General features: G+C 34.8%; 4 protein-coding genes and 1 long non-coding RNA gene across 7 annotated transcripts; 1 reads left to right on the plus strand and 4 right to left on the minus strand.

Moving 5' to 3' along the window:
* Positions 1–646: 646 nt before the first annotated feature.
* On the plus strand, positions 647–2,996 carry LOC106354945. The gene is made up of 3 exons (XM_013794981.3): positions 647–1,415; positions 2,042–2,122; positions 2,360–2,996. The coding sequence occupies exons 1-3, from the start codon at positions 1,076–1,078 to the stop codon at positions 2,794–2,796; spliced, it is 858 nt and encodes a 285-aa protein (XP_013650435.2). The 5' UTR covers positions 647–1,075; the 3' UTR covers positions 2,797–2,996.
* Positions 2,997–3,078: 82 nt separating this feature from the next.
* Positions 3,079–8,692, minus strand: LOC106366097 (transcription factor MYB3R-1-like). Of its 2 annotated transcripts, none has more exons than XM_022696322.2 (12): positions 7,993–8,692; positions 7,435–7,607; positions 7,275–7,329; positions 7,003–7,060; positions 6,749–6,843; positions 6,554–6,657; positions 6,324–6,452; positions 4,626–6,114; positions 4,133–4,401; positions 3,910–4,039; positions 3,591–3,809; positions 3,079–3,384 (listed from the first exon to the last, which is right to left on the minus strand). In XM_022696322.2, exons 2-12 carry the CDS (start codon positions 7,503–7,505, stop codon positions 3,265–3,267), a joined length of 2,739 nt encoding a protein of 912 aa, XP_022552043.2. In that variant the 5' UTR covers positions 7,506–7,607; positions 7,993–8,692; the 3' UTR covers positions 3,079–3,264. The 2 variants fall into 2 exon arrangements, with proteins under 2 accessions (XP_022552043.2, XP_022552027.2); XM_022696306.2 differs by having other exon boundaries at positions 7,852–8,692.
* A 150-nt stretch (positions 8,693–8,842) lies between these two features.
* LOC106441077 (la protein 1-like) lies at positions 8,843–11,389 on the minus strand. The gene is made up of 10 exons (XM_013882857.3): positions 11,215–11,389; positions 11,039–11,117; positions 10,806–10,955; positions 10,519–10,661; positions 10,279–10,427; positions 10,069–10,191; positions 9,659–9,989; positions 9,422–9,569; positions 9,263–9,335; positions 8,843–9,104 (listed from the first exon to the last, which is right to left on the minus strand). Exons 1-10 carry the CDS (start codon positions 11,263–11,265, stop codon positions 9,011–9,013), a joined length of 1,341 nt encoding a protein of 446 aa, XP_013738311.2. The 5' UTR covers positions 11,266–11,389; the 3' UTR covers positions 8,843–9,010.
* A 1,805-nt stretch (positions 11,390–13,194) lies between these two features.
* LOC111204067 lies at positions 13,195–16,053 on the minus strand. The gene is made up of 3 exons (XR_007339588.1): positions 15,511–16,053; positions 13,960–15,336; positions 13,195–13,506 (listed from the first exon to the last, which is right to left on the minus strand). It is a non-coding gene; the product is annotated as an uncharacterized LOC111204067 (long non-coding RNA).
* A 3,551-nt stretch (positions 16,054–19,604) lies between these two features.
* On the minus strand, positions 19,605–23,134 carry LOC106366278 (proline-rich receptor-like protein kinase PERK14). 2 transcript variants are annotated; one of them, XM_013805897.3, is made up of 8 exons: positions 22,015–23,133; positions 21,090–21,530; positions 20,915–21,001; positions 20,775–20,845; positions 20,596–20,681; positions 20,337–20,484; positions 20,105–20,266; positions 19,605–20,022 (listed from the first exon to the last, which is right to left on the minus strand). In XM_013805897.3, the coding sequence occupies exons 1-8, from the start codon at positions 22,919–22,921 to the stop codon at positions 19,831–19,833; spliced, it is 2,094 nt and encodes a 697-aa protein (XP_013661351.2). In that variant the 5' UTR covers positions 22,922–23,133; the 3' UTR covers positions 19,605–19,830. The 2 variants fall into 2 exon arrangements, with proteins under 2 accessions (XP_013661351.2, XP_048635998.1); XM_048780041.1 differs by having other exon boundaries at positions 20,775–21,001; positions 22,015–23,134.
* Between the last annotated feature and the right edge of the window lie 1,568 nt (positions 23,135–24,702).

Here is a 24,702-nt window from a genome sequence, read left to right on the forward strand (position 1 = left end):
ATTATATTATTTTTTATAACTTAATGTAATTTGATGTAATTGTATAATTCATATATTGACCTGTTGTTTTTCTGTTAAGGAAAACATGCCTAAAATTTATTTTTTGCATTAGTTTTCTATGAATTATTATTAATTTTATGATATTTTATTTTCTTGAAAATTGAACTCTCGAAATTTTTATATTTGACTAAACTAAATAAAGTAATACTATATTTAAAATTCTTTTATATAAGATATACTATATATTTTAGTTTTTTTTTTTCACTATAAAGAAACAACAACCGTTGTAATTAATTAATTTAAATTAATTTTAAATGTAGTGGCAGAATCTATAAATAAAAAATACAAAAATGAAATATATAATTTATAATAAATGCAATGACTAAATGTGTAAATAAAAGAAAGTAATTAATCTGCTATCCATGTTTCCAAACAATTCTCATTTATGTTTTATCCTTGTTTCCAAACAATTCTCATTTATGTTTTATCCATGTTTCCAAACAGTACTAAAAGGTACTTCAGTTTTAATAATATAGATATAACAAAATCCTTAAAAAATTAAAAAAAAATATCAAAGACATTATTGTAAGTTGCTGGTCAGCTTTATTATTAACTTATGATGATGTCATGTCATTCAGACTACTTTCAATTCATCTCAATATTTTTTTCTTATACAGAAAGAAATCTCAATTTGAAAAAATAATAATATCCATCTATGTTTACAGTAAAAACTACATTTCTCAATTTAGGAAGAATATCATAAATTTTTTTCAACAAAAAAAAATCTTAAATAGATTTTCATCTATTTTTTGAATTCTTCTATTTTTTAAAGATAAAATTGGAGATTTTCTAAGTATATACTAGTCCAATATCTTTGACTTAATTTCTTTTTAATTTTGTTTTACAATTACCCCCAATAAGAAAACAAATCTACCAACTTTCAGTGGTTACCATTCTTAGCGGTAAATTGGATAAGTAAATAAAAGATGAGGGACCTATCTGTAATTATTTTGCCACTCCCCACGGCTGTTATGTTACCTCACCGCTTTGCTCCTTTAACAAACTCTCCAGCTCCATGACCGCGCCGCGTCAGGCGTTTACGCGGAAGCAGGAGTACGAGAGCCTCAGGGAGGAGGAAGATAGAGCCTGGAGTAAGCTTCGGAGGCTGATAGTAATGTCTACGGCGGCTTTAATTTGCTTTGTCGTCTTCGCTTGCGCGATCGTCAGCTTGAGAATTGTGTTTCCGAGGAATGTTCTGAGGAGGCCGTTCTGCGGAGAGGGAAAGGTGCAGACTTTGAATGTGTATGGAAATGGTTTTGACTTGACGGATCAGGAGACTGTGGATTTTTACTGGATGGTTGTTTTTCTTCCGTCGATGATGCTCTTCCTTGTGTCATCTGTTTATCTTGTTGCAGGTGAGTGTCAAGTCTCTAGCTTTTTGTAGAAGAATGTGGGTGATAAATTGTTAGGGAGTGTTGATTGAGGTGTCCTCATAACCTGAATGTTTGTTGATAGGTTTAGTTCTATAAAGTATTAGTCTTGAGAGAAGCTATTATATGAAGTTAAGTCTAGTTCTGTGTTGGGTCAGGTTTATTGGGGTTTAGTTTAGTGTGTCAACCATAGTGCAAGTTGGTATTCATTACTGTGGTAAGTCAAGTGAATGGGTCTATTATATTTTTTTTCCTTTTGGAGTTTCTGTCTCCCTCATATGCTTGATTTTCACATGACAGCCTTTCTTAGTTCCAACTCTCTTAGTTTTGAAGGTTCTTACTTTTCAGTTGAATGATGAGAGATTTATAAAAGTGAGCCAGATTTGAATTGAACTTCTTGAGTCTGAGTCCCATCTATCATCTCTTTTCATTAAGTCCTTCAACAAGTAACTCTTAACAACATGGAAATGGTTCAATGCTCTATTATCATCCTTTATGACTAAACCTCTTTACAATGTCTCCTTTTGTGTTGTTTTTTTCAATTGATCTGATCATAAATGTGTGGTATGTCTTCTTCTTGTTCTCTCGTTATTTTGTTGTGAGTGCTGCAGGAATTTTTGTGGCTTATTCTGCTCCTCGCCGTCATGAGTTTCTAAAAGTCGTTGAGAACAACTACTGTGCTTCAAGAAGAGGTATACATTCTCCTCTCTTACTCTTAAAGCTGTATTTCATTTTTCCATATGACCATATATATATGTTTTATAACATCCATGGGTGCCTGCAGCAAATTCATTCCTTTTTTGGTACCAAACATATATATTATCCTGTTTCTTCTGCTACTTATAATGATGTTTCCACCTTTGAGAATCTGAAGCTTGAAATTCAGATAGGTTGATGATCTTTTTTTTTCGTGTCTAATACACTCACAGGTGGGGTTCGTTGCCTTTCAATTCTGAATGTTGTGTTTGCTATCATCTACGGCCTCCTTGCTATATTTCTCGGCTCAAGCCTCCTGATACAGGAGAGCAGCTGTTCTGTGCCATTGTTTTGGTGCTACGAGGTATCTTCATGGTGTTTGGTAATCTTGTACGCTGGAACTGCCTTCTTCCTTAGAAGAAGAGCCGCTTTGAGTATTGAGTCTATTGACGAAGGAGAGTTTGAGAACAGAAGCCATCAGGGACTGGAGATGCTTGAAGCTAATCATCCTTTTGAGTTCACACCAGATGTTGAAAGAAGAGTGAACGAGGGGTTTAAAGCATGGATGGGTCCATCTTTGCTATCATCTGATGACGAAGACGAACCCGAGTTTTACAATAAGGTGCCCAATGTAACAGCTTATACTCTTTCGAGCAGGCAAAGATCTTGATTCTTGAAAAGTAGAATTTGGTATATGATGGTAACAAAGACACATAGTTTACTTCTAGAGATGGTTGCTTTAGAGATTGATCTCCACAAATTGTTGTCTCTAATTAGATAAGTGATAGGGCCAGAGATTTTCCTTTCTCTGATAACAGCGTACTAGAATCCGAGTTATATAATAATTGCAAATCCCAATATTTTTAGCCACGGGACATTCTCTAATCAAATTATACGAATTAACCTTTTCTATTTGTGTTTAATACATATTCATGAAGATTTATAAGTTAACTTTTTGAGAACTAAGTAACTTTTTCGGTATTAATCAATGGTTTCATGTCCAGAGTTGAAAGATCTACACATTACAAGGAAAAAGTTAGACAGAGAGAGTGAATCTGACATTAGACATACATATATGGGATGATAAATAAAAAATTGAAGGTGAGAATGAATGTCTATCAACAAATGTTGTTTTTTTCTACCTGCAACTCTTCAAAAGGTAAGATGATGGGCTCGAGTAGCTGCCTGGAGAAGCAGATGATACCTTTGCTTTCCCCGGTGTCCCACAGTTACTGAAGTCCAAAGCTCGACCCTCCACCTGCATTTCCACACACTATTAGTTCAGAGTAAGTCAACTTATGAACTCAAACTCAAAAACTGCTATACCCCTCATCTCTACCAGTTCAAGATTCAATTATCAACATTAAGCTAGACCAAGAAGAGAAGAAGAGACTTGATAAAGTTTTCTACTAACTAGCAAAGGGTTGAGAAGTGAGTTATGTTGTGACAGTTGAGAGCTGCTACCTGGGATCGGTTTTCAAGTTGATCATGAGGCCAGTGTTGATTTTCTTTCCCTTGAATAGATTTGTTCAGCCGTCTCTTCTTGAGTATCGTTTCAGGTGTGTCATTACCCAAGACTTCCAAAGCATCTGCATATGCCGTAGCTGTGTGTTCACTCAAGTGTTTCATCAGTCCTATGGCATCATAACTTCTCTCTCCGGGACTCATAAAGCACCCAATATCCTGAGAATAAAAGTTAAACAACAAAACATATTTGTCCATCAACAACAAGTAGAGAATCCAGAAACTAGTTTCATTCAAAGTCTATTCCATCTCACATTACCTCAAGTGTAATATCTGGATCCAAATTTTGGCTTTGCAAGAAAGATCCAAAGAGTAAAGGTGATTTCCCTGGTGATGACTTCCATGGTGATGGGGTATCAAGGAGTTTTTTGAACGGAGTTCCATCAAATCTAGAAACGAATGGAACCAAGACAACTTAGAATAATATGATTCAAAAGAAAAATCAGGTAACAAACACATAACAGCGGAAAGGAGAAACTTACATGCTGAAGGTTTCAATATCTACACTACTCTCTGCAGTGTTGGTTTTAATTCCTGAGATTACTGATAAAGGAATCTCGTCTGCTGTGAATGGAGGTTCTGACGAGATTTCTTCAGTTGGAATAGTAGCTAATGACTTTTCGTGTTGGTCTGATGGATCTTTCGCAACTGTATTCACTTTGTTATCCAGTCTAGATCCAGCTTTATCAGGAGAGCTCACTTGCATCCCAACATCATTATAATAAACCAAACTCCTACGAGTTTCTTGGTCCTGGTGCAGATGAAAGCAACAGCTTTAGAGAGATTAAAGATTTTAAGGTTAAAATATTGGAGAAAGAGATATTAGATTACTAGATGCAATGTGCTTGAACAAACTAGACTGTCACGTTCCAACAAGAAGACATTTCCATGAACTAGATGATGTGTTAGGCAACGAGAAGTGAACTAGTAGACTCATTATATGTATACCAGAAAGTTCCCTTTGAATGAACTTACAATTTTAGCTGAAGACACTCCTCCGGACTCCAAGGTTTCCTTTGGATCCTCTTTGGCTTCGGAAGAGGAGGCACGTTTATTTTTATTGCAATCATCTAATCTTGAAAAATCTAAAGCCAAGGAGGAAGCCTTAGCACTTTTCACCATTTTTTCTTTTCTCCTATCAAGCATAGGTGACAGCAGCAAGTCCCCACGCCGCTTCCTTAAGATGGATGGTGCACCACTGAAACTTTTGACATCAGGGCTCTTATCATGACGCGGTGAATCCCATAGCCTTAACGGAGTTGTACAATTCATCAACTGGCGGATACCAAAGGGACTGTACTCTTGCCTTAAGTCACTGTTTGATGGTACAAGATCACAGCTGAAGAAAGGAATATCTGCACTTGGAAACCGTGGAGGCTCATAACAAAGAGATCCTTTGTCCTTCTCAGCTTGCTTCTCGTCAATAGGGAAATGAATCTTGTTCACTCTAGAAGGAGAGGCAAAGTTATTCAGAGGTACTAGCTTCAAAAAATCCTTGGTAATATATGATTCTGGGATGCCATCATTATCATCATTGCCATCATTTGTATCAGTTTCACGTTCTAATGCAGTAGCTCCAAGGAGATCACAATCTTGAGCAGAATCATTGTGGAGTAAAACTGAGTCCTCCACAGCTGAATATAATAAAGTAACACCATTATGACCCTCCAGGCTCTCAGAATTTGATTGATGCCAAGATAAAGCTGGAATGTTTCCAGTTTCATGAGCATTTGTTTCTTCTCCTTTGCCCTTTGGAGGGTCAACCATGTTCTGACCTTGCTCACCAGAAGATGTACCATTATCTTTCATGGCATATGGGAAAAGAACCCTACAACACTCCACGTCCGTAGTCAAAGTTTGAGGTTGTGGATGAATACTTGTGTCCGAGTTTGGCAAAGAAGGTTGATCACTTAATTTGACAGAATCTTGAAAAGCCTGGCATGCTTCATTTTTTTCATCTCCATCCATGTTATGAGCCAATAACTGAGGACAGTCTAGACTGAGATCCTGTCTAACATTGTTAGACACGCCCTGCAAGTGATCCTCTGTAGCTGTGGTGGTTCTAACCTCGGGGACAACAATTTTAACATCTTCAAAGGAAGGGCAGTAAGATTCTGCATGAGATGGAGAGTTTGAGACTTGCTGCTCCAATCCTGAAAGCAATTCAGGAATGTAGAACTCTTCATTTGGAGGTTTAACCTCGTCTAGCAAATCATTGTTCGACTGTGAACAACTAAAAACAGTTGAAGCTTGGCTGCATTCTGATTCTTCAGCATCAGCCCCTTGCCTGAAATTACTTTCATCTCCACTGCTGTGCATCAACGAGGAAGATGAAGCTACGGATCTGTTCTGAAGAGCAACGAGTGGCGAGCTTTGACACTGATCTAAAAGACCTGATGCGTAGTAGGAATCCAACTTCTTCTTAACTGCGCTGTTCCAGTGATTTTTTATTGCATTGTCTGACCTATGGAAACCATAAGAACAAATAAGAAAATAACCAAAGAAGAAGGAAAATGCATAATCATAAGTAATAATTGACTCGACCAGCCGTGCAACAATCAAACAAGAACATGCACATGGAATCACTAGCAACTTAAACCAATCCGAAGATGCTACAATGTATACATAAACGCTTAAACCCGAGTTTCAGACACATGGAAAAGATATAGTTACCTTCCTGGCAAAAACTTCATTAGCTCTGCCCATTTATTCCCATAAATTTGATGTGCACGAATAAGAGTAAGTTCCTCTTCCTGGGTCCATGCATTTTTATTGATGCCAGGGTTAAGATGGTTATGCCACCTACATCCGCCAAAATATTTGTTCATGTGTATCCAAAGCACAACTCAAAGAGAGAAGTGTAGTAATAAATGGCAAAAGAAGTAGAGATTATGAGCATATACCTTTCTCTACATTGCTTTCCAATGCGCCCAGGTAAATGCTGAGAAATAGTAGACCATTTCGATGGACCATATTTTTCTACCAGAGCAATTATTGTGTTATCCTCCTTTGAATATATGAAAAAAAAAATAAGATGTCATGAGATCACCAAGCATACAAAAGTTGAGTAAAGCATATAACGCAATTTCACCACCTACCTCTTTGGACCAAGGCCCTTTCACAAGCTCTGGGTTCAAGACCTTTTGCCATCTGTGAAGACACTGGACATCAGTCCGGTCCTTAACACATTCAGCTGAAAAGGTGAAACAAATTAAATCACATATTGCTTTCACTATCTTCATCAATAACTACAGATAAACATGGCAGATCAGAAAATATAATATTGATATGATCTTTGAACTCCTTGGAATACTAAACTATGACAATAAGGAATCAGAATTTGCTAATTTACCTATCTTCTTCCAGTTCTTTCCTTGAAATCGCTCGACAGCTTTGCACAAGACTTCGTCCTGATCCAAGAAAAACAGAATTTATCTAACAGACAATTTCACAGAAACAAATGTTCACTACATGCAAAGGATAGCTACTGCCAAATAGTTGAATCGAATTGTAGCTTCTGTACAGTTCGATTAGGCTAAGCTAGTGTGCCAGAATACATCTCTGATTAAAGAACTTGCCTAATTCACAATAAATAAAGAATCAGAGATATTCACAGGAACTAACCTCTTCGGGCGTCCATTGTCCTTTAGTGGATCGTCTTGTAGGGCCACACGTCCTCCTATGAAAGTGTTCAACACAAAACAAAGAGCTAGCAACATTAACCTGGGAATGTCTTATTGAATGCAATACATGGTGCTAATAGAAAGTGAGAACTGAAGCGTACCCATGTTTCCCTTGCAGGTTTCCCTGGGAACCACCTTCTTTAACATTGGGGGCTTTCATCTCAGGCTTCATACTTAGCAAGAGAAGCAACAATATAGTATACCCCAAAGCCAGTTTCTTTTGTTTTGTCTTTTACATATCCCTAGTAAGCTTTTAGCACAATGCCCACATAGCCTGATACCAAAAAAAAACAAACCATAAATTTAAACACAGTTGAACTAACAATCATCATGAGCTTACATATACAGTACTCAGGTGATGACATTAATTCCAAAGAAAATAAAGATAATAAGAACCCAAAACAAAACAAAACAAAAAAGGTTGGAACTTTGTCTATTAAACAAAATCTGACTAAAATCAAAATGGCAGTGTGCTGTGAAGAGAAAACAAAGACAAGCTTCAAAGAGTAGATTTTGACCTTTGATTCAAAGCTCAAAGCTTCAAAGTGTGAAACTTGATCTTTGATTCAAAGCTCAAAGCTTCAAATTTGATCTCTTTGAACCAAAGCTCGAAGCTTCAAAGAGTAAATTTTGATCTTTGATTCAAAACTGAGTGTGACCTTAAGAAGCAGGAGATGAATCAAATCCAAGAATACAGGGAACGTAGGCACGAAGCAACAACAAGAATCTCACAGTAACAGCTCAGCAGATCCAAGTGACGATGATGAAAATAAAGAGGAGAGAGAGATGTGATGTATTCAAAACATGGAGAGGCGGAATTCAAAGTTAAGATCAAAACATAAGTGGAAAGATGATCTCAGCCGTTCATTTCAAGCTTGTGAATCTAAAGTCTCCCATTAAAGTTCCACGCCTATATTATTTTTATTTATTTATTCATTAACAAAAACGTTTTCTTAATTTCTTTCTCTTTTGGGAGATTCTGTTCTTCACTCAAATAGCATTATGCATTGCATTCATTAGCATATATACGCATTTTCAATTCATTAACAGCTGAAACGCAACTTATTTTCTAATTTAGGTGATATAACTCTTTTTTTTTTGTTCAAACAGGTTATATAACTCTTCTTTCCTCCTCTTATTTCAAAATGCAAAGAAATCTGCATTAAACCCCTAAAAACCATGTGGACAAAGTCAAACGAAAGGACCACAACAAACAAACTATTTAAAAATAACTTTTTTAACTTTTCAAAATGAGCTAAAACATCTCAAGTAACAATAATAATTTCTAATAAAATTTGTATCTAGATACTGGAATATACTTACTGTAGTTAGTACTGTAATAGTTTCAGATTCTCACTTAAACTAATATTTTTAGATAAAAGTTTCCCCAATTAAGACAGATCTATAATAGGAGAGAGACAATAGCAAGGGAAAATACTGCTAAACTACTTTCCAAATATATAAAAACGAAACCAAATATGATCTTAGCAAGAATTTGCTAAGAAGCAATTACTACAAAACTTGATTGCTGATTTTATAGTTGATATAGCATCACAACAAAGTCACCAGTAGATGATAAAAGGTTTCGACTGTGAAGTTACATTATAGATTAAAGCAGAAGCAACAAGTCACGAGCTATAAAAGAGAAAACGAGAGTAGAAAGAAAGTGTGTCATCATCATGCTTCCACCTTCTGAGATTTGTTCCAGCGACCACCCGGGGAATCAGATCCCCTCTTTCTCCCGAACCTCCCTCCTCCTCGTTTCCCTCCCCTGCATAGACCACAAACCAAAATGTCTCAGACAAGTTTCTAACAAAACAAACTTAAGCTGAAAATTAATGCTTTAGCATACTATGTTTCATTGTTGTTAGGACCTAGTCTTCAGAAAACCAAACCTAACATATTTAAATTACTAAAGCATGTACTCACCTTCCTCCACGGCCACCCTTGTCAAACCGATCTTTGCTGCGGAGAAGACCCCAGTACTCCTTTTCAGCTTCGCCTGACACAACCAATATACCAATTTAACTCAAGTAGAACAAGTATAAGTAAAAGATATATATGGAAGTTAAAAAAAAGTGTTTTTACCGGTAAGAGGTTCCAGGACAGCGATAAAGTTCTTCACGGCTAGTCCACCTTCTTTGGCCAATACAGCTGCAGCACGTGCTTTCTGGGATGCTTCTGGCTCATCAAACCTTAGGTAACCCGTCTCAGATCCCATCTTGAAATCTACAAACTTCACAGTGAAAAGTAAAAAAACAATGAGTAATAAAACTACAAAATAAAATGGAACAAAAGATGTATTAGCAGAGGATGTTATGGTACCTTGACTTCACCGAATTTTCCAAACACGGCCTTGAGATCTTCACGCAAGACAACATCTTTGTTGTCTTTATGAGTAGCTAGAGCACCACCCTTTTCTTCTTTCTCTCCGTTTTTAGCTGGAGAATCAGAAGACTCATCGTCATCGTCTTCGCCCTCTGTGCCTTGTCCCTGTGCCTGATCAGTGTTCTCTTTATCCTCAGCAGGATTATCTTCCGTCTTTGATTCACTCTCATCCATTTTCTTATCAGCTGACTCCTCAGAACTCTTCTCTGTAGCACCTTCTTCAGCTGAGCGCTTTAGAGTGAATGAAATGATCAAACCTTTGGGATAGCTACAATAATACAAAACAACCAAAGTCAGAACATTAATCAAAAGGTCAAGAAAATTAATAGCAGTAGACCAACACATACTTTGCCTCGGATTCAGAACCGTTCCTATTCTCAGAGCCGTTCTTCTGATTCGCAGAAGCCTTTTGAGGACGGTAGTTAGCAAACTTTTCTTCATCTTTCTCCCTATCATCATCGAACTCTTTCCTGAAAGACACAAAAAAAAACTTTTTAAGTAAAAGCATCCTGAAAGAAAACCTTATGAAGTGAGAAAGAGTCAGTAAAGAGGATTACTTTGGTTTCATCTCCAACTCGAGACCAGCAAAAACCAAACTTTGCTTCATAACATTCTGCGCATCCTCTTCAGTAGGGAACTCAACCAAGGCAACACCACAAAACACTCTCGTCTCTGCTACATGACGAGGCATCCTCACACTATTAACCTGCAGAAAAAAAAACACATACACTTGTATAATCAATTACTCTTAACTATTCTCCAAAGATTAAAACTGACTAATGATGCTGTGCATTTACCTTTCCGTACTGACTGAAAAAGGCTTCCACGTCTTCCCTTTTAACATCATACGAGAACGGTGAAGCAGCTACAGTTCTAGCGTTAAGCTGTTCAATCAAATCTTCTAGCTTCAACAACTCTGTACTCCTACCCACCTTCTTCCCTGTGTAATCAAATTCAAAAGTGAACAATAAACTGTATAATTAAGAAAGCTCGTGAATTTGAATGCAAAAGACAGGTATCAATGTAGCTAAACACTTAACCTATACTTCAAAACTCTAACACAAAGATTAAACCATGAGCTTACCATCTTCAGAAACCTTGAGGGCAGAAGAGGTACGAAGAGTATCAGCAACAGCTTTGATGGTATCTTCAGGAACCTCATCTCCTTTGGAATCACCCAGCTTCAAATAAGCTCTCATCTTACTGAAGGAGCATATCAGCCCCAAACTAACCACTATTCACCAAAAAAACCAAACATCAACAACACTTGACCAATAACAAACAAAAACAAAAAACACAACAGGTAAAGAAACTTACGTCCATCATCACTCTCTCTAACAGTCTTCTTGAGGAAATCATCGATGGGAAGATTACTATCACTGAAGTAAAACTCCACCTACACAAATCGATACCAAAACATAATCAAATAAAAAAAACTAGAGAAAGCCATAGATAATAATAATAATAACGTGAAGAAGAAGAGATCTTAGAACCTGGCGTAGCACTGATTTGGCTGTCTCTTCGGTTAGACAAGGAATCGACATTCTTGGTTCAGTGATGGTGTTCGAGAGAGACGGAGAGAGGCAGAGAAGCAAGCAGGGTATTAGGGTTTTAATGAGAGACAGCTTCGGTTCGAATTTTTGTGTCTATAATTCTATTTTATTTTGCATTTGAGCCCTCTATTTCATCAACTTTATATTGCGGAATGACCTACACTCTTACTATAGTTAACTGATTTGCCCCAGTATGATTTACAACCGGAAATTTAACCCTGGAATAATCTCACAACCCTATGCCATCCGTTAAATTAGTTGGATAAATATCATGCAATTTTTTTTTTTTTTTTTTTGGGGAGATTGTTTGGTGGAGAGTCTCTTTGAGTTGTTCTGCCTCCTCCAAAGTTTAGGTTGTCGGATAAAGTGTTTCTAGTCATGTTATTGGAGAGCGACGTTTCTGCAAAGAGTTAGGGATTCATCACTTGGAGTTGGACTTTGGATCATGCTGCACTCTTCTCAAGCTACTACTGTAGATAAAAGCAGAGTTTCAGTTCTTAGGGTTCTAATTCATAGATTTTCATTCATCCCTTAAGTTCAGCATTCATGAGAAATCGATTTGTAGGAGGTGCTTCACGACTTCCGGGTTTCAAGAGTGATCATTGAATATCATCTGCCACTATGTGGGAAGCTCTTCCCGAGCTTCTGGTTTTTCCAACCTTTCACTTGGTATTCAAAAATCTTGCGATCAATGAACAATTTTGATCTATGTTAAGTGTTTTTGGTTTCCAGTGAGATCAATATAATCACTACTGGAATTGCGTCAAGTGCTACCGAGGATTGCTATTATCAATCTTATCTAGCAAGTGGTGGTACTATGTGGCTTTCGTCATCTCTCAGGTCACAAGCTATGAGAAATTCTCAGGCTTAATATACATCTCTATCCCATGCAGGCTCATGGTGTAAGGAGGTTGGGGCAGACCCTTCTTTTTATCCTCTTTAGGATGATTTTTCTTTTATCATAAGGCATCTACTGATGTTTTTATCGTTATGTACTCTGTTCTGAACTTGTTTGTTTTTCCATCACAAGTCGGTTGACTTGAACACTTTAATAAAATTACTCAGAGACAAAAAAAAATATCATGCAATTCTTTTTTTCCCTAATTTAAGATGATATTTTTTTTTACAATATTATATATTATTATATATGTTGCTCTTAATATCACAAAATATTATATATACATATATATTTTTAAAAATTTGTATTTGGGTTTTGTGTCTATTTCTTTTTGTAATTGGTGATATTTTATAATAGTTGCAAATTATACTGTATTGTAAACTTTCAATAAAAAAGGTTTTTATTTATATTTTTAGTGATTTTCTAATTTTATTATTAGCTGAACTGTTTGTTTATGATGTTTTATACCAATAATCTAGTTTAAACATTTAATGCTATTTTGAGAAAAAGAGATCATAAATTAATATTTCTGTTATTTTATCAAAATATCATAATTCCAACATGTTAGTGTACATCTCTTAAAATACTATTGAAGTTTTTTTTTTATTACTAGGTCAACCAATATCGGGTCACATTTGATTGCAGAGTTTTGAAGTTTTCATGCTTTATGTAGAAGTCATCGTGTTTACCGGTTCGACCATGAATCTGAACTTGATACAAAAATATTGTTTTCATCTAATTTCAAAATAATTTATTTTAAAACAATAGATGTGCTAAGTGTGATCACACCATATGAAATTTTTTTTTAAAAAAATTAATAAATGAATAACAAATATAATTACATCAATAACTAAATAAAAATAATTTCATTTTTTGTATAATACAATTCTGTAACATAATAGGTGCAACAAAACTAACATACTAATTTATATCAAATATTTTTAACCGGAAAATCATCCGCATTTTTGAAACGCGAGTCAAAATATAGTATAACTTCTTTTTTTTTTGCATCTACGTATAGTATAATTTTAAAAAATGAAATAATATTATCCTGTGTGTCATCTCAAAACTACAAACACTCACAATTCTCTATTTTTTTATTAGTAAGGTGATGTACATTATTTAACGACCTGAAGGTAGAAGATCTACACATCGTATGTTACATTTGCAATAACGCTTGATCTTATGTAACATGATGATATTATCACATGTGCAGTTAATATACTTTTCCTTATAAGTTTCCGCCATATAATTCATGCACACTTTCGGTCCATCAACTTTGCAGTTTCCTTCGATATCTTCTATTCTTGGACACAACTGATTTGGATCACTCTCTTCCATTATGTTATACATCAACAACACAGCAAAAAAAAAACCATTAGCTTGTAGTTGAAGATATCTACATACAGGTCCGGCTTAATTTTTTTTGGACCTTGTGCAAGTTCTAACTTTTCAAGAGCAATAAAAATAATTTGTAAAATAGGACCCTAATTCTACAAAATTAGACCATAAATTCTAACTGAATTTATTTTAATATTTGGTGGATACTGTGCAAATGTGCCTTGTACAAATGGTAAGAGCTGGCACTGTCTACATAAACAATTGCAGTGCAAGCCGGATCTACAATTTTGAGAAATTGAAGCATATCTTAAGAAAAATTAAAAAATTTGGATGCCAATACTAATGTTTTATCGGGTTGTGCGTTGATTTGGCCCGAGTGCAACATTTGCGATTAGTGACAATCAATGTTTTGCATTAGGCAAATATCGAAAGGAAATGAATAATACCTTTTGCTCCTTTACCATCACTCATTACGAGAATGATAAGAACACAGAAACTTATAAACCACATAGCAGATCTCATGGTTAAACAATGTTCCTTGCAGAATACTATAACTTGTTTTTTTTCGTGACAAGTATTTGTTTACTTTGTAAACACACTCGTAATATATAAACTTAAAACACACATTAAAAATAGATAATTCTATCTTTAGAAACATATACTTTGTAAAAATTCAACGTGCTGAGCTAACTGATTCGAGTATCAATTTTTTTATAGTAAATTCCAACAGGCATGCAATTCTTTTTTCATGTTCAACAATTATTATACAATAAAATTGCTATGAATTAAATTAGGCTGACTCAAAGTATAAGATAATTTAATCAACAATTTTTTTATTTATGTTGCATCCCTTATATATTAATTGAGAAACATTTGAAAAGATGTGAGCTCAATTTTGCAATAACTAAAAAAAATCACTTGCTTATGTGTCAATCAATTAGGTAGTTAATTAGTCATACGTGTCAGCTTCACATTGAAATTGAAAAACATGTTGGTCCAATTCAATTTTTATATCTCATTAGAAATATTACCAACTATATGATATCATTGATATTAACTAAATCAAGGTGGCTAATTATCATATATTATTTAATAAAGTAATAAAATTGTATTTATGCTGTAAAAAATAATTGGTATATGTTAATTCTTATTCGGTGATTTTTTTTTAAATAACTTGTTACAGTTTATTATATTTTCAATAAACATTAATTAAAATTTTGTTATTATATTTTAATTATAAGTTTAAATTTTAAGTCATACTAACAAACTAATTTTGTTTTTTTAATTTGATGCTATTTAAATAAACATAAATTAATAGTTCTATATTTTTTTAAATATTTATACTTCTTAAAATTATTAATTTGTAGAGTATAAACTATTAACAGTATAAACATCTTGTGACAAAATTTAAAATCTGGATTTCTACAAAATCTAGAAAATAGATTGATTGAGAAACTCATACTAGTTATAAAATATCAACTCATGACTTTATTACAAAAGAAAGATTTGGTGACTAACAAAACCTATTCGTGTGTGATCTCCACAGTACTACAAACTCTCACAACTTCTCTCTTTTGTTATTAGTGAGGACTAATGAGATGTTATTTAACGAGTCTGGATCGATGGAGGTGGAGCGTCTTGACATTTTTCGTCACATCGGCAATAACGCTTGATCTTACGTAACATGTAGACGTTGTCACATGTGCAATTAAAATAGGTACCGTTATAAGTTGTCGACATATACTTCTCACAAGCTTTCGGTCCATCAACTTTGCAGTTTCCTTCGATATCTTCTATTCTTGGACATATATTATCTGGATCAACTTCAACCAAAAAAAAAACTTATCTGGATCAACCTCTTCAATAATTTTATATCAACCACACCTCAAAAAAAATGTTAGCTGGTGGTTAAAGATATTTAGATTAAAAAAATTGGAGTGCAACATTTTGCGATTTGTGACAAACACATTATCGAAAGGAAATGAATAGAGCTATACCTTTAGGTCCTTTACCATCAGTTATTACGAGAAAGATGAGAAGACAAGAAACTATACACCAAGTAGCAGATCTCATGGTTAAAGATAGAGATACTATAAAACTTGTGTGTTCTCTCGTGAAAGTAATTGTAATCTACCTAAACACACTCGTAACAAATAAACTTAAACACACATTAAAAATAGATAATACTATGTTTAGAAACGTATACTTCGTGTAATTCAACGTGTTGGATAACTAATTCCACGGGATCAATCTTTATTTTTAGTTAATTTCTTCTTAGAAAATTCAAGTGTTTATTTTCACATTTTTTCTGTGTATATATGTACCATTGTATATACGTTTAAAATAATAATTGAAACATCATTTATAACCCTTTGTCAATAAAAGATGATCAAAAAGAATGATGAGGTGTTGCAAAGAGTGGGACGTACACAAATGTTCAAGAAAATATATAATCAAGATTACGCATATATTTATAGTTCACGGTGAAAGCTAGAACACAAGCAGTGTTCTTTGGAACCCCTTCACGTACAGATCGATGTCAATCATGAAGGGGTTCCAAAGAACACTGCTTGTGTTCTAGCTTTCACCGTGAACTATAAATATATGCTAGAACACAAGCAAATGAGTGAAGTAGACTAAAAGCATGATTAATATCAGGTTTTTAGGGTATTGTTCTTAGCGGAATATAAGAAACTGTCTCTTAATTTTTAACTAAAAAAGCTAAGAATCGGTTGTTAAATATCTTATTTAAAAGCCAGTTCTTAGTTTTTTTAGTTAAAAGTTAAGAGACGATTTCTTATATTGCGCTAAGAACTTCACCCTAAGAACCCCAATTAATCATACTTTAATCATGCCAATAGGACCGGTAGTTGTGGTGAAACTTATTACACTTTTAGGACCTGTAAACTGATGTTGTTAACTGCTTGACTGATATTATTATTAATTTATAGAGTATTAACAGTATAAACATCTGGTGGAAATAAAATAAATATGGATATCTAAAAATAGATATATTGATCGAGAAACTCATACTAGTTATAAAATATCAACTCATGACTTTATTCAGTGCCGTGCGAAAGGTTTTATGGACCTAAGGCAAGTTTAAAAAAAAAAATTATATACAACTATAAAAAAAAAAATTTCTAATACGATATATCACCTTCACGAAATACATAAGTTTAACACTTACAAAAATAAGTTTATTACGTAAATATGCTATGTTATGTCCTATAAGAAAAAAATATATGGATTTAAAAATTGAGTTATTCGATTCTTATGGAAAGTTTTTTTTAGAAATAAATTTAACCAACTAAACTAGAAATTATTTTAAATTTTGGGGCCCTAAAAACGTAATATTATTCGGGGGCCTAAGGCGAATGCCTTTTTCAATACACTGTAGGCACGCCTCTGACTTTATTACAGAAGAAAGATTGGTGACTAACAAAACCTATTCGTGTGTGATCTCCACACTACAAACACTAACAACTTCTCTTTTGTTATCAGTAAGGACCAGTGAGATGTTATTTAACGAGGCTGGATCGGTGGAGGTGGAGCGTCTGGACATATTGAATTACATCGGCAGTAACGCTTGATCTTATGTATCATGTAGACGTTGTCACATGTGCAATTAAAATAGTTACGGTTATAAGTTGTCGACATATACTTCTCACACGCTTTCAGTCCATCATCTTTGCAGTTTCCTTCGATATCTTCTATTCTTGGACACAAACTATTTGGATCAACTTCAACAAAAAAAAAAACTTATCTGGATCAACCTCTTCAATAATTTTATATCAACAATACACACATTAAACAAATGTTAACTGGTGGTTAAAAAGTTTGGAGCGCAACATTTTGCAACTTGTGACAAAAACTTGATTAGAAATGAAATAGAGTATACCTTTAGGTCCTTTACCATCAGTTATTACCAGTAAGATGAGAAGACAAGAAACTATACACCAAGTAGCAAATCTCATGCCTAAAGGTAGAGATACTATAACTTGTGTGTTCTCTCGTGAAAGTATTTGTTTTCTACGTAAACACACTAGCTCGTACTAAATATACTTAAAACACACATTAAAAATAGATAATACTATCTTTAGAAACATATATATATTTTTTTAATTTAACGTGTTTGATAACTAATTCCACGGATCAATCTTTATTTTTAGTTAATTTCTTCTTGGAAAATTCAATTGTTTATTTTCACATTTTTTCTGTGCATGTACCATGGTATATATATACGTTTAAAATAATAATTGAAACATCGTTAATAACCCTTTGTCAATAAAAAATGATCAAAAAGGATGATGAGGGTTGCAAAGAGTGGGACTTACACAAATGGTCAAGAAAATATATAATCAAGATTGCAGCGCGCATATATTTATATAGTTCACGGTGAAAGCTAGAACACAAGCAGTATTCTTTGGAACCCCTTCATAGATGTCAATCAGATTGGTACAAATGAATGAAGTAGACTAATCATGCCAACAGGCCCAGTTGTTGTGGTGAAACTTATTACACTTTAGGACCTGTAAACTGATATTGTTCACTGCTCGACTGAGAAGGATTGATTCCATACTTTGAAAGTTTAGAATCCGTGTTGAACCTCCTCTTACTTGTTCCATACATTAGAGGGTTGTCACTGGGGTTTTCAGAAGAGCTATACGTTCGGCCACTCCCTTCCACGTTTCTTATGGTCACGGGTCACCTCGCCTTCAAGAGCACGGATTACCTATTCAAGTTTTAGGTTTGTTCAGTGTGGATATAGGGACTCCTCACGTTGTCATGAATATGATATGATGTTTTGGATTAGAAAAAGGAGAGACAAACCTGGCTCGTTCGGGGGCGAAACCAATCTGATTGGCGTATGCAAGCAGCCATGTCTGCCATCTGAGTTTTATTTGGTAAATAATTTGTTACACATTATTATTTAGCCAATTTATAATAAAATTAATTATTTTTATTAGTTTAAATTTTTATTCATACTAACAAACTAATCTTGATTTTCATGCTATTCATAAATTAATGGTTCTATAATTTTTAAATATTATAGTTCTAAAAATTATTAATTTATATAGAGTATTAACAGTTTAAACATATATTGTGGCAAAATTTAAAATCTGGAATTCTACAAAATCTTGAAAATAGATTGATTGAGAAACTCATACTAGTTATAAAATATCCTCATGACTTTATTACAAAAGAAAGATTGGTGACTAACAAAACTTATTTGTGTGTGATCCCCACACTACAAACTCTCACAACTTCTCTTTTGTTATTAGTAAGGACTTAAGAGATGTTATTCAATGAGGCTGGATCGGTGAAGGTGGAGGTTGGTCTGCACATAGTGACTGACAATAGCAGTAACGCTTGATCTTACGTAACATGTGGATGTTGTCACATGTGCAATTAAAATAATTAATCTTATAAGTTGTCGTCATAAACTTTGCACACACTTTCAGTCCATCATCTTTGCAGTTTCCTTCGATATCTTCTAATCTCGGACAAAATTTTTCTGGAACAAAGTCTTTTAAGAATTTGACATCAACCACAGAAGAAAAAAAGAATGTTAACTGGTGGTTAAAAATATCTAGATAAAACAAATTGCCGTGCAACATTTGCGACTTGTGACAAAAACATTATCGAAAGGAAATGAATATAGTATACCTTTATCTTTTTTACCATCACTAATTACTAGAAAGATGAGAACACAAACAACTATACACCAGGTAGCAGATCTCATGGTTAAAGAATAAATATAGAAATGGTATAAACAATCTTTTACTTGCAGAACACTTTAACTTCTGTCTCTCTTTTGTTGTTTTCTACCTAAACACATTCGTAATAAATATACTTAAAACACACACAGTAAAAATAGATAATACTATCTTTAGAAACATATACTTTGTACAATTCAACTTGTAGAGTTAACTAATTCCACGGGATCAATATTTATTTTTTAGTAAATTTCTTCGTGAAATATTCAGTTGTTTATTTTTCACATTGTTTCTGTGATGTACAACTAATTGTTTATACGTTTACGAAAATAATTGAACCATCGTTTATATCCCTTTTTGTCAATAAAAGATGATGAAAAAAGAATGATGAGGTGTTGCAAAGAGTGGGACTTACACGTTGTTCAAGAAAAATAAATAATCAAGATTCCAACATATTTATAGACAGTTCACGGTGAAAGCTAGTACACAAGCAGTGTTCTTTGGAACCCTTCACCGATGTCAATCAAATAGCTACAAATGAATGAAGTAGGCTACTCATGCCAATAGGCTCAATAGTTGTGGTGAAACTTATTACCCTTAAGGACCTGTAAACTGATGTTGTTCACTGCTTGACTGAGAAGGATTGATTCCATACTCTGAAGTGGAACCATTGCTTGAATCAGTGTTGAATCTCCTCTTACTTGTTCCATACGGTAGAGGGTTTTCAGAAGAGCTGTACGTCTCTTCCACGTTTCTTAGGGCCACCTCGCCTTCAAGAGCACGGATTACCTAATTCAAGTTTTAGGCTTGTTCAGTTTGGATAGAGGGACTTGTCACGTCCTCATGAATATGATGTTTAGTGACAACAAACCTGGCTCATTCGGGGTCGTAGCCAAGCTGATTGGCGTATGCAAGAAGCAGCACAAGCAGCCATGTCTGCCATTTGAGTTGTATCGTAGTTCTTATCCAGTCTAGGGTCTACAAGAAGGTCAAAACTTTCTCCAGAGATAGCTTTTGCAAGCAATGGCCTCGCCTGAGGAGATATCAAAAATAGTTATTAAAAGAATGAAGACCTGATGGAGATCATCATCATGGTCACTTACCCAGTCAACTAAACTCAGGTTTCTGGTAGGATCTTTGGCGAAGATTGGTGGACGTCCAGTGATGAGTTCTAGAAGCACGACCCCAAAGGAGTATACATCTGATTTATCAGTTACTTTACCACTAGACGCATATTCTGGAGCCATGTATCTGTTTAAACACACACCATACGGGTGCAACACAAGACACTCTAGTGATTAATTTATCTTTTCACCAAGAATCAAGAATGAAGAAAGCTTGAAACATGGCTGGTGTTTTTACCCGAAAGTTCCTACCACTCGAGTAGAGATATGAGTGACTGATGAATTGGTGTCTGAAAAGAACTTGGCTAGCCCAAAGTCAGAGACCTGAAAAGACACAAAGCAAAAACAGAACAAGAAACTCAAATGGTATGAACTTTAAGCTACAATGTAGTTTTGTTAAATAGAACAACAAATCACCTTTGCTTCATATTTGGAATCTAGAAGGATATTAGCTGCTTTAATATCACGGTGAATTATAGTTGGACTGCCTGCAAGTTCAATCACAAGAAAAATCAAATCAATACAAGTATTTGAAAACAAAAACAAAAAAGACTCACAATCCTCATGAAGATAAGCTAATCCTTTGGCTGCTCCTACAGCAATCCTCAGCCTCATTCCCCACTCCAACACACTTCCACTGTTCCCTACAACACTCAAAACAAAATGTCTTTAAAAAAAGGAATATAAACACACACAAAACAAAAAAAAAAAAATCATGTAACATTTGTTTACCATGCAAGTGGAACTCCAAAGTATCTTTAGGAACAAACTCGTAGATCAACAGTCTTTTATCTCCGTTAATGCAGTAACCAACCAACGAGACGAGGTGCTTATGATGAACTCTACTGATAGTGTCAACCTCAGCTTGGAACTCTCTTTCACCTTGATTGCTCCCAATCTTCAGCTGCTTCACCGCAACTTCTCTCCCGTTTCTCAGCACTCCTTTGTGAACGTAGCCGAACCCTCCTTCTCCCAAGAGGTTGGCCTCTGAGAATCCACCCGTTGCCTCTAGTAGCTCTTCGTATGTGAACGTTCCTGATGATATTGTAACGTTCATTGCAACAGCATTGCTCTCCTTGGTACCATAGCTTACGCTGGATGAATAGTTAGGTGGTGGTATAGTGATAACATTGGTCTGGTCTGGTTCCACATTACCACCTCGTTGATGTTGAACTGATCCAAACAAAGAAACAAAAGCATAATTGTTACTATATACTTGAAATGTAATTTTTAGAATTTTTACTCATATTAAGAAAAATATTAAATTTAGATTATTAACGTCTTATCTTTTGTAATTAATTATTTTTCATAACCTGTAAATCAATAAAATTTCAATAAAACACAACTATATTATAAATATTTACAATTTACTAGTATTAAATAAGGGAAATTTATCCCATTATTATTATACATAAAAAATCTACAAATTCACTATTTAACTAACCTCTCAGTAAAAATCTAATTATCCTTTTTTTGAGTATTTCACAAATAACCCCATTAAATAATGTGTTGAAAATGTAAAAAAGTTTTTAATTTATTTACAGTATGAGACGAAAAGGTTCAACTTTTATGTATGATCATCACATTGTAGCCATAAAGGTTAAGTTTTTATTTTGCATCAGACCATAAAGTTTGAATTTTTATGGAAATGCATTACCTTTTGGTGGAGTTTTTGATTGGCCATGACGAGAGCTGTTGTTTCTGGTAGCTCTGTAGAAGACATAGAGGAGGCCCAAGAGAACAAGCAGAAGAGCTCCAACGATCACACCGCCGAATAAGAATCCTGCGGAGGATCTGTGATACGGCGTCGTCTCAGGGAGACTCTTTGGTACAAGTGGCTGTGCTGTTCCCGGGGAGATTGTTTCGGCGGGAGTTGTTTTGGGCTCTATAATGGGCCCAATAGGTGTTGCTATAGTCCCATCTGGTGGGCCTACTGGGCCGAAGAAAGGAAGAGTTGTTGCTGCCGGCGAGTTCTTCGGCGCCGGAGTGGATGAAGACGGGAATGGTGATGCTGAGAGTGGTGGTTTAGGTGGTGGGGAAGTTTCTGGGAGAGATGGAGTGCTCGGAGAAGGCTTTGGAGGAGGAGGAAGTGAAGGCTTAGGGCCACGGCGGCGAGGAGGAGACGGCGGTGGTGGAGAAGCTGTATCCACCGGCGGGGGTGATTCTGATGGTAGTGAAGGAGGTGGTGGTGTAAACGTTTTTACCGGCGGCGGTAGTGTTTCAGAAGGAAGTGGAGAAGGCGGCGGAGACGGTTTGGCGGGAAGGAATGGCAATGGCGGTGAACCGGAAGGAGACGGAGGAGAAGGTGGGGGTTCCTCTGGAGGAGACGGTGGTGGTTCCTCCGCAGGAACCGGTGGAGTTTCCAACGGAGGAGACGGTGGAGCTTCTAACGGAGGAGACGGTGGTGGCGGGGAAGCTGTGGGAGGTAAGATAGACGGTGGTGGAGCCAACGGAGGAGGAGAAGCCAATGGCGAGGGAAGAGGAGACAAAGGAGGAGCTGGAGGTGATGACGTGGCAGGAGGAGAATCCGCCGGAGCCGGCGAGGCGGAAGGAGAGAGCGACATGACAAAAACGGAGTCGTTTTAGGGAGTGAAACAAGGGGTTGGTGAGGAGTTGTCGCTTTATCTAAGGGAGGGAAGAAGCAGGTGAGGTTTTGAGCATATTGTCACAAGGTTTTGTCGTGTAGAGCAGTGTTAGCTTCTGCAGCTCAGAATGTGATTCAGCTTTTTTTTCTCATCTCAACTCTGTTTCCGGTGATTATTAGCATCTTTTAATGCTTAACTTATTATCTTATACTAGAGATTTTTTCCGCGCTTCGCGCAGATTGTGTCTTATAAATTTATTTTATTTATAATATTATTTGTCGGTTTGTTTCTTTTACATTAATTTTTTGTTTTTCCAATGTTAGTTTTTCTTAATTTAAATTTATATGTTTATAGTTTTTCTTTTTTCTGGTTGTAGATGGAGAATTATATTTTTTATTGATGGTTTTTGTATGTGACATAAAATTTTTGAAATTTTAAAATAATGTTATATATAGTACAATTAACACATTAAAGAAGAGAAACATATTTAAGCACATTTTATACAGGTTTTATATACATAATTTTAAACATTATATATGTATATATTATAAGTTTGAAACATGTAAATGCTTTCTAAAGTTAAATACTTGTTCTGGGTTTACATAACTTATCGAAAGTTTTATCTTTTTTAAATTTAAATCACAGAAAAAAATCAAAAAGTCAGTGTAGATGGGTTTTCTTGGGCTTTTAAATCAACACTGAAAATTTACATGAATCATATAACAACAGTTTTATAAACAACTCGATAAAATTTGACCGAGCCAAAGATTTTCACACAATATGTTCTTTCTTCTTCAAATTGCGAAGAGCCTATAGGCACAAGAAAAAAATCATAATTTTTGTTTTCACTTATATAATATTTTTTTTCTTTTACACACGGAATTTATTACACTGCTATAAGCAATTGAGAACTCTATTCATATAAGATTCACATCTATGCATTTTGACAAAGAAGAATTTTAGCCATCTTTAGTTTCGGAATGAATCAACTTCAGTCATATACACTATATTTTCTCTATGATTCAAATCTTACAATTTTAATATATGTGCAGATTTCCATGTGAAAAAACACGCACGCCATCTATCGTTCAACCTATTACTTTTTCCAAAGTAAACACTATAATCCTCGTTTGGTTAGCTCCACAAACTAATCTCTTTGGATCAGTGTAACCTTTCAGAAAATGATAATCTTAATATCTTACAAAAAAAACAACAAATATTGACTTATTTATATGAATATATATTATTTTAAATCATTATAGTGGACGAAGAAAGCACCATAATTTGTACAACAAATTTTCTTAGATTCACTTCATCATATTCACCATTTTACCATTTTAATTACATAATTTTATATGAGCTTCTTCACCTTTCCCGGTTATTTTCTCTTTATTTATAACTACAATATAAAGTTATAAACTATATATATATTATAAATTAATAATTTATTTACTTTTAAAGTAACGATTAAAAATAGAACATAATTCAATATAGATATATGATTCTATTAATAAATTAGCAGTTACAAATTTGAATTTTTTAGAAATATCAAAAGTTTTATATTAGTTAATTATCTTCTAAATGACATTTATTTTTAATTCTTTTTGGATGAGAATATTTTGGCTGAGGTGGATAGTCTCAAAAGCCTTGAATTTAGTCCCTTTTATATAGTAGGATTAATTTTTTATTTTTCAATAACACATTAGACAGCGGAGCAAATCACTATGGTTAGCATCGCCGCTCTTGAGCAAACCCACTAC

This window comes from Brassica napus, chromosome A1, assembly GCF_020379485.1.
Source record: "Brassica napus cultivar Da-Ae chromosome A1, Da-Ae, whole genome shotgun sequence".
In the NCBI taxonomy this organism is placed as follows: domain Eukaryota; kingdom Viridiplantae; phylum Streptophyta; class Magnoliopsida; order Brassicales; family Brassicaceae; genus Brassica; species Brassica napus.